General features: G+C 35.2%; 1 protein-coding gene and 1 non-coding gene across 4 annotated transcripts; both read right to left on the reverse strand.

Moving 5' to 3' along the window:
• Window positions 1–1,280: 1,280 nt before the first annotated feature.
• Window positions 1,281–1,387, reverse strand: LOC116105471. The gene has a single exon (XR_004124085.1). It is a non-coding gene; the product is annotated as a small nucleolar RNA R71 (small nucleolar RNA).
• A 10,079-nt stretch (window positions 1,388–11,466) lies between these two features.
• On the reverse strand, window positions 11,467–14,200 carry LOC116105467 (glutamate decarboxylase 1-like). 3 transcript variants are annotated; one of them, XM_031391887.1, is made up of 6 exons: window positions 13,879–14,200; window positions 12,970–13,442; window positions 12,779–12,886; window positions 11,948–12,043; window positions 11,666–11,880; window positions 11,467–11,584 (listed from the first exon to the last, which is right to left on the reverse strand). In XM_031391887.1, exons 3-6 carry the CDS (start codon window positions 12,860–12,862, stop codon window positions 11,512–11,514), a joined length of 468 nt encoding a protein of 155 aa, XP_031247747.1. In that variant the 5' UTR covers window positions 12,863–12,886; window positions 12,970–13,442; window positions 13,879–14,200; the 3' UTR covers window positions 11,467–11,511. The 3 variants fall into 3 exon arrangements, with proteins under 3 accessions (XP_031247747.1, XP_031247748.1, XP_031247749.1); XM_031391888.1 differs by having other exon boundaries at window positions 12,970–13,072; window positions 13,879–13,894; XM_031391889.1 differs by lacking the exon at window positions 12,970–13,442.
• Window positions 14,201–14,650: the final 450 nt, after the last annotated feature.

Consider the following 14,650-nt stretch of genomic DNA (forward strand, 5'->3'; position numbering starts at 1 on the left):
TTTATTACTAAAAGTATGAACTAATTTTATTTTCTAGGGCTAAGATGTAGCCCAATTTTATGAATATGCATTGAATTATTTGTTGCTAATTTTTATTAAGTTTTGTTTTAAGTTTTATTATTGCGCTTAAAGCTTTCAATTCTTAAAGGGCCTAGAGTTGAATGATTTTATGGGTTAGGTTGAGATCAAGAGATGAAACCTAATTAGTCTAAGGTAATAAAACTATAGATTGAGCGAACGCTAGAGATAGGTTATAGGGATCAGTGAGGCTCTGGTAAATTCCATAGAACTTAATGATCTCCCATTACTTAAATCTGATTAGAGATAATTCGGGTTAGTAATTAGGAGTTAATTTGTTAATTGTTCGAGAGAAAATTAACAAAAATATTAGGGAGTTTGGTCTTGAGAATAAGCTTAATTGGGTTAACGATAATTGTCAATGCATAGATTAAATTGGTGTGAAATCTATGTCCTAGGTTTAGTCACATTGATTTCCTACTAAAGTATTAATAAAAGTCTGTTTTTGTTTTGTTTCTAAGTTGCTTTATTTTTCATTGAATCATTCTGAAAATCTAATTAATCAAATAGCAATAAGATAGGTTAGTGTGGTACTTGGTATTAGTAATTCTCTTGGGATTCGACACTCGTTACTCGAGCTTTATTACTTGCACGATTTCATATACTTGCGAATTTCAACAACAAGTTTTTGGTGCATTGCCGAGGAATTGCTTTTATATTATCAATATCAATACAAGCTATTTAGTTCCTAATTTGGTTTGTAATTGAAATTTATTTTTATTTTGTGTTTTGTGTTTTTTGTTTTTAGTGCTTTAATTTTTATTTCTGTATTTTTAGTGTTGAACCGTACAGAGGAGTTAGGTTCAATGGCAGATATAGGAGGAGGAGAAGTTCAAAGGGCACTTAAGGATTACTCAAGACCTACAATTGAGGGATGTGCTTCTGGTATTAGGAGACCACCAATTCAAGCAAATACCTTCGAGATAAAGCCAAATATTATTCAGATGATACAACATTTGATTCAATTCGCAGAGTTGTCTAGCGATGATCCTAATTTGCATATCGCAAATTTTCTGGAGCTATGCGATACATTCCGACATAATGGGATATCTGATGATGCAATTAGGTTAAGGCTTTTCCCATTCTCTCTTCGGGATAAAGCCAAGGCTTGGTTAATTTCTCTACCACCCAGAAGCATTAGTACTTGGAATGAGTTAGTTCAAGTGTTCCTTGCGAAGTATTTTCCGCCGATCAAGTCTGCCAAGATGAGGAGTGAAATCACAATTTTTTTCCAGCAAGATATGGAGTCACTTTATGAAGCTTGGGAGAGATATAAGGATCTCTTACGGAGGTGTCCTCACCATGGGTTGCCAATATGGTCGCAAGTGCAAACATTTTACAATGGGTTGATGCCAAATATACAAGCCATGGTAGATGCTACAAGTAGAGCCTTGAATAAGAAAACACCAGAGGAAGCCTATAATCTGATTGAAGTGATGGCAAGCAATAACTACATGAGGCCTTCAGAGAGAAATTCAACATGGAAAGTAGCGGGAGTGCACGAAATTGATGGCTATACCGCATTGGCTGCTCAACTTTCAACCATCCAAAAGCAATTAAGAGTTTCCCTAAAGGTAAATGCTATTGAAACTCATTCTCTAACTTGTGAATTTTGTGCAGGGAATCATTTGTCAAGAGGATGTCTAGTAGGGAATCCATTTGCTCCACCTCAACAAGCAAATTACGTCAACAATTTTCAAGGAGAGCAACAGAATCCATACTCTAATACATATACTCCAGCATGGCGAAACCATCCAAATTTTTCTTGGAGTAACAACAATTATCATAAGCCACCTCCTGGTGTTCAAGTTCAAGAGGCGAAATCAAATTTGGAGGATGTGCTTACAAGGTTTATGGAGGAATCGGGTAAAAGATTTGACAAGAATGAAGCTCAACTTCATAAATATGAAGTCTTGTTGCAAAATCAATCTGCTTCCATAAGGAACCTTGAAACTCAAATGGGACAAATTCATAGTATCTTAGCGGGAAGAGTTCAAGGAATATTTTCGAGTGATATCGAGAAGAAGAGCAACTCAATGCCATCATGTTGAGAAGTGGCAAGGAGCTAAAAGAATCAAGAAAAACTGAAGAAACTGAGGAAAAAGCTGAAGACACGAAATTGGACAGAACCAACAATGCCTCAACACAATGCCTAGGCACAAAATCCAAAATGAAGAATACCTCAATACAATGCCTAGGCATAAAACCAGAACTTGAGAACAAAGCCCAAGATGTGAAGAAAGATGAAGCCTCTCTTCCGTATCCTCATAGACTACAAAAACAAAGATTAGACAAGCGATTTGGTAAGTTCATAGATATGTTTAGAAGCTTACACATAAATATTCCTTTTGTAGATATGTTGGAGTAAATGCCAAAGTATGCTAAGTTCTTAAAAGAGATCCTTACACACAAAAGGAGGTTTGAAGAACATGAGATGGTCATGCTCACCGAGGAATGTAGCACGTTGCTTCAAAAGAAACTACCACTAAAATTAAGAGATCCAAGGAGTTTTAATATTCCTTGCACAATTGGTAGTTTTTATTTTGATAAAGCTTTATGTGATCAAAGAGCTAGCATTAACTTGATGCTATTTTCTATTTTCAGGAAACTTGGTTTATGAGAGGTGAAGCCAACCACAATTCATCTTTAATTGGCAGATAGATCCATAACATATCCTATATCCTAGGGCAGTGGTAGAGGATGTCCTAATAAAGGTAGATAAATTTATCTTTCTGGTAGATTTTGTAGTTCTTGATATGGAAGAAGATCGGAACATACCTTTAATATTAGGAAGACCTTTTCTAGCTACAAGTAAGACTTTAATAGATGTACACCAAGGTAAACTTAATCTTAACGGTGGAAGACGAACAAGTGGAGTTCAATGTTTTTAACACGATAAAATGTCCATCTGAGTTAGATACTTGCTTTGAGATTAGCATCCTTGATGATAAAGTAGCGAAAACCTTAGAAGAAAACTACCCTAGCTTACTCCTAGTAAATTGTTTAGTCAACTCTAGGATTATAGAGGCTGAATTTGAGAGGGTAGATGAACAACAATTGAAGCCTTATGTGTATGGTGGATTGAAGGATAGAAGGGTTTGGGTTTTCCTAGATGATCCAGATTGAAAGATTTGAAAAGTCAAGCTTACGACTCTAATAAAGCGCTTCTTGGGAGGCAATCCAAGCTTTTTACTTTAATTTTGGTTTTTGTTTTGAATTTATTTTAGATTTTTGTTTAATGTGTTAAGTTGTGATAACTTTGGTTTGGTTTGATATGTTAATTGTTTATATTTCACCCATAATTTCTTTTATGCACACTAAATTGGCCAAGAAAGGCGCATAGTTTGTTTTCTTTTGACTAGATTCCCGATGACTATTGGATACAACAAACAATATGCATGACTTCACAAGACTACCTCCACATAAATGTTACGCACGAAGAGTATTGTAGTTGGTCTCTTTGCACATTGAGGACAATGTTCATCTCTAATGTTGGGGGTAAGGAATATATTTTTTTATGGCCAAATTTAGTTTCATTCGATGGACATCTTTGAATATCTTTTGCTTTGAATTATCTCTTTAAAAGCTTTTGGGTGGAATTGTTTTAGGTGCGTTGTAAGGTCAAAGAGTTAATGCATTTTGTTTTGTTTTGGAACTTATACATAAGTCAATGATAAGACCATGATTGTGAATTTGTGACATTGAGATTTTATTAACTTTCGTGTATTGTAAAGATGATAGTAGATGACAATTGCTTTTAGTTATGACTCTCTTTGGAATGGATTTGATTGGTTGAGTAATTCGGAAACTTAGAGACATTTTGTGTGTGTTTTTATGGGCAATAATTTTTTTTTTTGTGAAAATTGTGCATAAACTCTAGAACTCATTTGATAACCACTTGAGGCAAAATCCTAGAATTCGCATTGGCTAGGATATGATTTAGGCAATTTTCTTTGGAACGATTGAGCCTTTCAAGCCAACCTATATTACTTTATCCCTATTACCCTTGGAGCCTTATTAAATCCCACTTGTAAGCTATTTTTTTTGTTGTAAACTACTATATCTCACCTTGACGATGAAGCCTAAAACACTTTCTGCCCATCTTATTGAGAGACTTAATTTGGGTGACCTTAAGAAAAACTCATGAAAGAGTGTGGTAGAAGAAAATAATATATCTTTTGAACCACAACTTGAGTTGTGCATGAGATAGTTGGGGTTGTGAAAAGAAAAAAATGATATTAGAAGCAAGGTGGGGTAGACTAATTTTTTTTATAGAGTACTATCTTCCCAAAAAAAAAAAAAAATTGAAAAAAAAAAAAAAAACTTGCAGAAAAATAGAAGAAGTACTGGTGAGAAGAACTTGAAATGAGGTACATTACATGAGGGTTCTGCTAATGTTGAAGGAAGAGTTCAATCAATGTAAAGGGTAAAGGGTGAATGAGAAGGAACCAAGAAGAGATTGTTCATGGTCATTTACTGTAAAATATTAAGTCTCTTACATTTTGTTAAAAATTCTCTTTCCTTCTTTCATAAACCATTACCTAGCCTAACGTTACAATCATGATAAAGCCTAATGATCCAAGGGTGATTGGATTCTACATTAGTGGAGAATGGTTTGAAAATTGAGTCTATGAGTATGATTGTACTTTTTTTATTTTCTACTTTGCCTATGGAGCTATGCTAAAATCATCGGGTTTTTGGATGAATGGTTTTGAATGATTATAAGAGAGTAAAAAACAAAGTGTATTTGAAATTTGTGTATTCTTTATTTTGCTGTTGTGATTTTTGTTTGTTCACATTGACACAATTTTTGAGACGATTATTGTATGGTTCCTAAAATGTTTGTTGATCTTTGGTTTTAAGTCTAGGTGAGTTAGGTTTGGATTTTGTCGGTATCATGCTAGAAACCCTCACGAGCCTACAACTCGTCCAACTAGGGCCGCCTAGGGGTTTAAAGCTGTTTGCATATGCTAAATGCACCGTGCCATCTACGGAAGTGATTTAGGATAGTTTACATATAGATTTTATTTTGTTTGTGTTTTCAAGCTAAAAGACTTGTCTAATCCTTAGTTTGCTAGGGACTACAAGAAGCTGTTGGGGGTTGTGATAAGAGTTTGAAAATCACATTGTTTAGTGGTTTATGGGGATTTTGTGGGAAATTAGACTAATTTGGTAAAGTTGCTTAATATTTTCATAATTGTCTTTTATGGGATCACGGATGTTTTGAGTGTTTCAGGTTCTTAAAGATATATTCAAATGAAGGTTATATCGATGATGGAGTGGGACGACAAGAATCAAATGGTTTGGATTCAGACTGAAACAGAAGTTATGTGATTTGAAGTTAAAGTAATCTTGGAAACCGCTCTAGTTTTTGAACATGTGATAGTAATTCGACAATAACTTGATTGTAGATTTTGATCGAGATGTTCTTGAACCGTTGGAAAGATGATTCAAAGGGATCAATTCATATTTTTACCACTTCGCAAGATTCGAATGTTGTCATGCTCAAAACCATCGTTTTTCAAGATTGCAATTCTGGGGCAGATCAACTATGCCACGGCAAAACTACTGCGTTCTGGACTTTTTTACATTAAATTTATGACGTGTATTTCCTTGTTTAAGAGTTTTAAATGTGATTGGAAAGTGGAATCATAACCTAAAACCCTAGATATAAATAGATGTCTTTAGTTGATTTTTAGGAGATTAGAAGGGAGAGAAGTTAGCTACTCTTTGGATTGCAAATTCCTGCAATTTGAGTCACCAATTAGAGAAGTTTTCTACTCTTTCTTATACTCATGTTTATGAATACAATAGCTTTTATTACTGAAATATGAACTAATTTTATTTTCTAGGCTAAGATGTGCTCCATTTATGAATATGCTTGAATTTGTTGCTAATTTTTATTAAGTTTTGTTTAATTTTTATTATTGCGCTTAAAGCTTTCAATTCTTAAGGGCCTAGAGTTGAATGATTTTATGGGTTAGGTTTATCGAGAGATGAAACCTAATTAGTCTAAGGTAATAAAACCATAGATTGAGCGAACACTAGATATATGTTACCGCGATCTGTGAGACTCTGGTAAATTCATAGAACTTAATGATCTCCCTTACTTAAATCTAATTAGAGATAATTCGGGTTAGTAATTAGAGGTAATTTGTTAATTGTTCGAGAGAAAGTTAACAAAATATTAGGGAGTTTGGTCTTGAGAATAAGCTAATTGGGTTAACGATAATTGTCAATGCACATAGGATTAAATTGGTGTGAAATCTATACCTAGGTTTGGTCATATTGATTTCCTACTAAGTATTAATAAAAGTCTGTTTTTGTTTTGTTTCTAAGTTGTTTTTATTTTTCATTGAATCATTCTGAAAATCTAATTAATCAAAAAATAAGATAGGTTAGTGTGGTACTTAGTATTAGTAATTCTCTTGGGATTCGATACTCGTTACTCGAGCTTTATTACTTGCACGATTCCGTACATTTGGATTTCAACAACATATGTTACATTTATATTTCGGCTTCTTCTTTATAAACATACTATAAACATCAAATTATTTTCTTAATTTCAAAGGATATTGAAAAATCTCCAACTCCCAAGTCCCATATTATAGAGAAATGGACCAAAAATCAAGTATGAATATAAAATGAGTATACTAGCCTTACAAAGAAGCATACAAGAGTCATACAAGAGTCAAATCCAACCCTTGAAATTCTGATTGCCTTTTTCTCTCCTCTTTTTTCTTTCCTTCAAGGTTGGATTTGACTCTTTATTGACTCTTATCATGCCTCTTTGTAAGCTAGTATACTCATATGAATAGGACCTACAAATCAGAAATTTAACCTGTAATGTAGCTGATAAAAAAGACTCGAGTGGTCCCAATTAGAGACCGACGGCCCAGAAAAGCCGCGGGGCTGAGGCTAGTCCCCATATTATTGGGGTTCAAGAATCCATGTCTTGATTACTTACCAAAAAAAAAAAGGATATGTCTTGAGAGTTTATTTAGTAATTTGAAATGAGATGCCTCATCAAAGGAGCATATCGAGAACAAAAGTTGAATTTCTTGTTCTTGAGGTGGTCCTTCTTTCGTTCTTTCATTCTATTTTGGATCTTTTTTTACTTGTCTTTGTATTTCAAATCCCAAATCTTCATTTTTTGGCTTATCTTCAGCTTCAGCCTACATATTAAGATTATGATGTGACTTTGCATGACTGTATAAACGTGAACCCATATTTACTTACTGATTAGTACAGTTGACATTTGTTATTACTCTGTAATACTGCTGCTCTCTTATCTCTTAAGTGCAGCTTGGAACTGGTAGTCGAAAATGATGTGAAGGGAGACAGAAGCTGAGAGATGGAGATTTCTGATTTGTTTTCTCTTTGATGACGGAACTGAAGGTTATAAAAGTGCTTTGCGTGAGGAGAAGAGTGTAATTTTGGTGTCTTTCATCTTTTACTAATTGTTTGAAACCGTTGGTTATTCATAAATTAGTTATGGGTTTTGTTTTTTGCTTTTGCCAATGTTTAAGTCTCAGTTTCAAACATAACTTCTGTCTCTGCTTTTTCAAGTTCATTTGGATCTGCAAAATAAAGATACTAGTTAGTAGCAACATGTCATATTCATATCCTTTTCTTACTCATGAACATATGTTAGAGTTTTGCCACGACATTGTAATTATTAACACAAGTTCTCCTGAGTTACTAGATGTAAGCGCCCCGCGTTGTGCAGTATATTTAGTAGTTGTTTTTGAAACAGTTTGTAAATAGTTTTATTGTAATAACAATGTAATACTCCGTATTTTCTTTGTGGATTTTACTTAATTTTATTTATGTGAACTAGGGGTAATATTTAAGAATTGAAACTTTTTAGAGATGTTTTAGTAAGAAATAAGGATGGTGGGTTATTAGGTATTTTGCAAGAGTACTTGTGCGAAATTGGAAGTGTAAATCTTTTAACAACTTTATGAAATTGTTTAAGATGGGGGTCCTTTTAATATTGTGTCATCAAGGTACATGCATAATTCTCCAGGGTGAGATCATGATAAAAACTTAACTTTATTTAAGGATTTTGGGGTGCAAGATGTAAGAATCAAAGTAAAGGGATGCATGCATAATTCCAATGCAAGATATTAAGGCAATTTCTTTAGGAAATTAGCCCGGTTTTGGCACATTGTTTGCCATGGTTGTGAAATTTTATTATTTTGAATGAGGATGGTGGAGTGGAAAAAGAGAGATAGCCGAAAAAAAAAAAAAAAAGCCAAAGAGAAGGGAAAGGAGTGAAAGAGAGAGAGAAGAGTGAGTGTGGCTAAGTGAGGAGAGGAGATCTCACAGTTTTTCTTCAATGGGTAACATCTTGATTTTGAGATGCTAGTATCATTCCACCATTCATACAGTTTGTGCATTTCTTTTTCTCTAAATTCTTGGCGTTCGGGTTGTTAGGGAGGAAAGGCAAGATCTTTGAGGCAGCTGGCTTTTCGGGTTGAGCTAAATTTTTGTGTGAGTGGACTAGTAAATGCATTAAAAATTCCATGCTCTTGCATTCACATTTGATTGGGTTATTTTTTTTTTATTTGTGCTGGCTGCTTTATTGTTGGTATAATATGTTGAGTTATAAGATTATAAAGTATATTTAAAGTAAGTTGTCCGGCATGCTTTTGCTCACTTATTGATATTTTTTTGGTTAAGTTCGGCTAAGTGTTGAATTATGGGAGTGTTCCTGTATGTTATGAACTTTTGGTTGGAATTTGAAGTCTAATTCAGAGGCTGCAGGTTGGGTATTTTGGGTTATGTGCGTGAAATGTTTTGCTAAAATATGGGATTTGGTATGGGTGGTGTGGAGCCTTATTGCATCTTGTATTGTTATGTGAATTTAAATTTTTGCTGGGACTATGTTACATGTATTAGGCTGTCTTTTTGGCCTGGTTGGGTTTGGTTTATATATACATGTGTGGTTGTGGACATTTGGATGTTATGCATGTTGTCACTCTTCATATTTTTGTTGTGTTGGTTTATGGTCGAGAATGCTAAGCAATTATTGGACAGAGAAGAATGCAATCGATAATTGATTGGTTAAGTTGGTTTGACACAATGAAATTTAACAATAGGCAGCATTTGTGTTCTGGTACTGTCATATTGATGATTTATTGTTATGGGTTTAGTTTCATGAATTTTGCAATGGGGATTGCCGAAAGTTTATCTTGAGTGTTTATATTATTTTTGTTGGGTTTAGGCTTTGATGTTAATTAGTGGGGAGGTTGTATGGGAAAAGAAATTTTGGTGAGGAGCATTGTGTTTGGTTATGTTGTGTATTGTCAAAGTTGAAAGTCAGTTTGGGGGTTGACTGCAAAGATTAAAATGTGGGATTTTAGTAAAATTGATGATAATATAGGGTGCAAATAGAATTTTTTACATACTTTGTATTTTGACGTGGTGAGCATTGCATTCATGATTTCATACCTTTTTATTGAAATTTTATATTATACTTTAATATCGTAAGGCATGCATGATGCATATTTGAATGAAATTGTGGATGCATATTATTATTATGTTTGACTCCGGATTGGAAACCGTAACCGTCCCCCTCTAGACATCAGCTAGTATTTGATATTTATCCTCATGCGCGCATTGAGATGGTCTTTCCTACCGAACCATTGGTATATCCTATAGAACAAGCGGACGCCTGACGCCTCCAGGCGGATTACACTAGGCGGTATTGGCCGGTGTGGGATTTTGGACGCTCCGGGTAGACTGTGGGCGAGATTATATTTGATATCTATCATGACACCCCGAGGGTAGACTGTGGGTTGAGCATGGTTATCCAATGATATGTTCTGTACATCCCGAGGGTAGACTGCGGATGGTGCCACCCCGAGGTAGACTGTGGTGGTGTAGCTTCATGTCTGAGTTAGGGACTGGTTCATAGTTATGATCTGACCCCTAAGTCAGTAGGGTGTGATAATGATTTATTTTATATGATAGTGGTGTGTGATTTCATGGCATCCGAGATAATATATATATACTGTTGTTGCCTTGTCATATAGTGCACTAGTGTTGTGTGCATACAATTATTCATACTTGTTTTCCAGTTAAAATTATTTCGTATAATTTATTATCCGCTCACTGGGCTTCCCAGCCCACTGTTTTATGTTTCCTCCCCCAGATCGTAGATCGGTTCTGTGGGAGCATACTCTACGCTCTAGTTGGCCTTGACGCATGATGATTTGCATCTTTTACAAACTTTAGTGGACTCTGATACTATGTTTTCTTGTAATTGGATTTCAGTTCCTGTTTTTAGAATAATTATTGTGTATTTCTACTTTCTAAACCTTAAACATGCAATGCACTACTTTTCACTTTCGCTATAGACAAATTGTTTTTATGAATGTTTTTTTTTTAAGAGTATTCACCTTCCTTTCGGGATCCTGAGTCTCCTGAAGCGCCCGGATCTGGTGGAATAGGGATACTCGGAGGGGGCTTGACAACAGAAATCAACTATTCAAACATAACAGTTGTTAAGCATATTTTATCATCGATAATATTATAGTTACTTAATTCTTCTCTTTCAGATGCAAAGAATATGTATAAGAAGCTAATAATGTCATCCAAACCGTCTCAACTACTATCAAATCCTATTTATGGAACATAAATTATGATAATATATTATGTTTCATAATCGGATTTGGGTTCAGATTAGAATGGATTAGCCGTGTGACGTGTGGAACATTCTTTGCATTGGTGAAGCGAATATGTACATTCTTAGCAAGGAGGAACATACTCAGTAAATTTTAAGGATGAATACGATCAGCCCTCATTTGTTCCCCATCCTGCAATGTACTTAATGTTACAACATTTTCCAAGTTCAGTAACTAATTTCCATGGAACCATTTTTGGAGGCTCCAAGCTCAAAAATTCAGACAAACAGTTCCATCATCACAAATATCGATATGTTTTATTTGTAATAACAAACACTTATATTCCAGGAAAAAGATTATCCAAATCAGAGTCCATATTTATAGCACTATGTGAATCAAATTACAGTAATGTACAATGAGAAATCGTAGTCTAAGATAGCAACACTGAAAGTAACTTGAATAATGTTATATATATGCATCAGATACCAAGCAACCAATGAGAATCCACCAACATAAGAAGTTAACTTGGGAAAGCAATAGCTTAAGATTAAAGGATTCTAACACCATCGATCATTACAATCATCCTTAGATCAAGCTCATTTGACGTTAAACATTCCCAATTATATCTTACATATTCTCACATCCATTAGCATATAATAATTAATGGTACTATTGGCTTAATATAAACATCCATTACAAAATGGTTAGTATGTTAATGGTTTCTTTGAAAATGAATTGGTCAAATCCATATTTATGCCTACTCACATTAATGCTCTTCACCAAAGGCAACGGGAAATCCCACTCAAAGCTCCGGGTAAAGGAATGGAGCAATAAACCCACCGCTTGCAGCATCAACATGGATTGGAGTGTCCCGTCTACAAAAACAATATACAAATTAGTTTGTAAAATTAGGTAATGAATAATTGTAAATTGGCATATTAATAATAAATAATTACCCAGTTTGTTTGTTCTTCTCAGTCAAGAGATCATTCAAAAGCTTAACATCTTCAAATTCTCCATTGAGAGTGGAACCAAGAATAGCAGCAACACAAATAGTGTTCTCATCTACCATTTCAACTGCTTTTTGAGGGTCCATTACATAGTATCCATCTCTTAGCTTCACCTCCTTCAGCTCCACCTCAAAGTGCCTTGCAAATTTCTCCCAGCACACCTAACGAAAGATATGTTATGTTATAATTAATTAATGATAATTCATAAATGGGATGATGAGTAATTACCTGAACATTGTGCTCAAAACTGGACACACGTGTCAAAATATGCTCCCATGCTTCCAGTAAATAATTTCCATCTTCATCCGCAATTGTGACTATTGCCTATGGGCAATGTAAAATATCAAATCCAGCATCAGAATGAAGTTCAATGAATTATCCAGAGATGATAGACATATAGGTGTCATTAAGAACATCTACAGTAATCAGATCATACAATTTGAGTTCATGGTAGCAAACGCATTATGCATTGATGAAAATTTTTTCAGATTCCCACAAACACACTACTTGGCATGATAAACTACTGCTCCACATGCTATTGGTATTTGTAGCATTCAGATTTCATTCAGCTTAATTGCTTTCTAATTTTCTTGCATTTTTTATTTCTGCCAAATATTTCTTTTGTGTTTCAGCGACAAAAAAATTATCTCATTACAAAGATGCTGCAAATTTTGTACACAAAATAACAGTCATGAATGTTAGCCTGCACACCTAGGACAATTCAAGGTTGCAACTCTTAATTCATTCCTTCAGTGTCAATATTTAGGATTCATACTGAACTAATTTTCATTCGCACTTCACATTCAAGAAAACCATTATGTATTCTACAATTGTGGACAGACCAATAAATATGTTGACAACTGCAGGCATAGATCAGGTGATGACAATAAAGAATACATTACAACAATGATGATTCAGGTGGTTTGAAGTCTGATACTGACACAACTTTTGGTGAAGTGCATGGGTAAAGCATTTGCCAGAAAGTATATTCAGTATCTATTTGTTGCCACTAAATGAACCAAAAAAAACAAAAGAAACATAATTAAATAGTAAACATACCAAACTAAACTGACCAAGGAAGAATAGGCCATCATCAAAACTGACCAAGGAAGAATGGGCCATCATAAAATTTATTAGGAGCATTTTCCAAGTAATCGAAAGTGGGACCTGTTCCAAGTTTCTAATTTTTTTAGTTCGGTTTATATACAAAAAACCCTGACCATGGAAATACAACACCTTTCAAAACATACCAACTTGTTTTACAGGGTCTCCTATGAATGAAGTATACACATCCCTGTTGAGTGTATCAGTGTAGGATAACAATTCTTCACCAAACTTCTTTTTGTCAGGATCCTACAATATTTTGATAGGAAACTAAACATTCCAGGAGGTTCAGAGGAGGGCATCAAGGGAATTACACAGCCTAGCAGCAAGGTGTACGTGAGGAAGAATAAAGTGGATTAGAAGGCCACATGGGAGTTGCTTAAAAAGAAATATATATACGTGGCACCAGATTAGCAGATTAGTTTGTTAGGCCTACAGACTAGTAGACTAAGTTTGTTAAGATAATTGGGTATAAAAAGGTTACGAAAGATGTACAGGGTATGGGATTATTCACAAAGTTGTATTGGGAGGTTCCTAGCTCCTCGAAGTGCTAGAGTTATCTCTTCTTTTCATTTTCTTCATTCTGTTCTTCTTCATTTTTCCATTAAAGTTCTCAGTTCTGAAACATCAAGTACTACAGATTATTAATACAAATATCAGTGCATTATTCAGTGTTTAATCTTGTTCTCTGTGTGAGTTGAGTTGGTTGAGGGTGAATCATTCAGGTTGTTATCATTGGTATCAGAGCCAAGGAATCCTTATGGTTAATACGAGGATGGAAGCCAGAATTAAGGGATTGGAAAAAGATGTAGGAAGTGTTAAGGAGGACATCGGCAGTATCAAGGGGTATGTCGTGGAATTAAAAGAATGGATGCGATTGAGGGATGAGAAGTAGAAGAGTGGTGATCAAGGGAAAGATAAGGGAGAGACATCAGGAAATCAGATGACTAATGAAGAAGGAAGCCCAGCACAATGGAAAAACACCGGAGGATTAGAGCGACTTAGAAATAGTGCGATCGATGGAGATGATCGGAAAATAAGAAAGATGGATTTACCTGTGTTCAATGGTGAAGACCCATATGGATGGACTTTCCGAGCCGAACGGTATTCAACATCAACAAGATTTCCGAGGCTGAGAAGATGGATTCAGCGGCGGTGTGCATGGAGGGAGTGGCTCTCAATTGGTTCTAGTGGATTGATTCAAGAGCTCCGTTTCCAAATTGGGGAACGTTTAAAAACGCACTAATTGAACGATTTCGACCCTCCTATAAGGGTTCTGCTTTTGAGTCCTTGGTGGCGTTGAAACAAACAGGAACTGTAACCGAATACCGTGAGCAGTTTGAGTTGTTTGCTGCACCGATGAATGAGGTAGGAGAAGAATTATTGATGAGCACATCCACTAATGGACTAAAAGAGGAGATTAAGGCAGATTTACGAATTGCTAGGCCCACCTCCCTTTTTGAATTGATGAACGAGGCCCACAAGATAGTGGAAATAAATTGGATCTTAGACAAGTCCAAATTTAAACCAACCCAAGCCCAATGGAAATTTAAAGTTGAATCAAATCAGTGGAATTTTAAAACTGAACCAAACAAAATTGACCAACCATATACACGAGTTACACCCAGCCCAGAACCACTTAGAATCAGTTAGGGCTCTAACGACGCAAGAAGTGCAGATCGCACTAGTGGAGTACAAACACGATTTGAAAAGGGAGAGAGACCACCAGAATATTCACCAACAAACCTTCGAGAAGGTAATTTTCGGCGACTGACAGACGCTGAAATGCAGTATAAAAGAGAGAGGGGGTTGTTTGTAATTATGTAA

This window comes from Pistacia vera, unplaced genomic scaffold (genome assembly GCF_008641045.1).
Source record: "Pistacia vera cultivar Batoury unplaced genomic scaffold, PisVer_v2 Contig5, whole genome shotgun sequence".
In the NCBI taxonomy this organism is placed as follows: domain Eukaryota; kingdom Viridiplantae; phylum Streptophyta; class Magnoliopsida; order Sapindales; family Anacardiaceae; genus Pistacia; species Pistacia vera.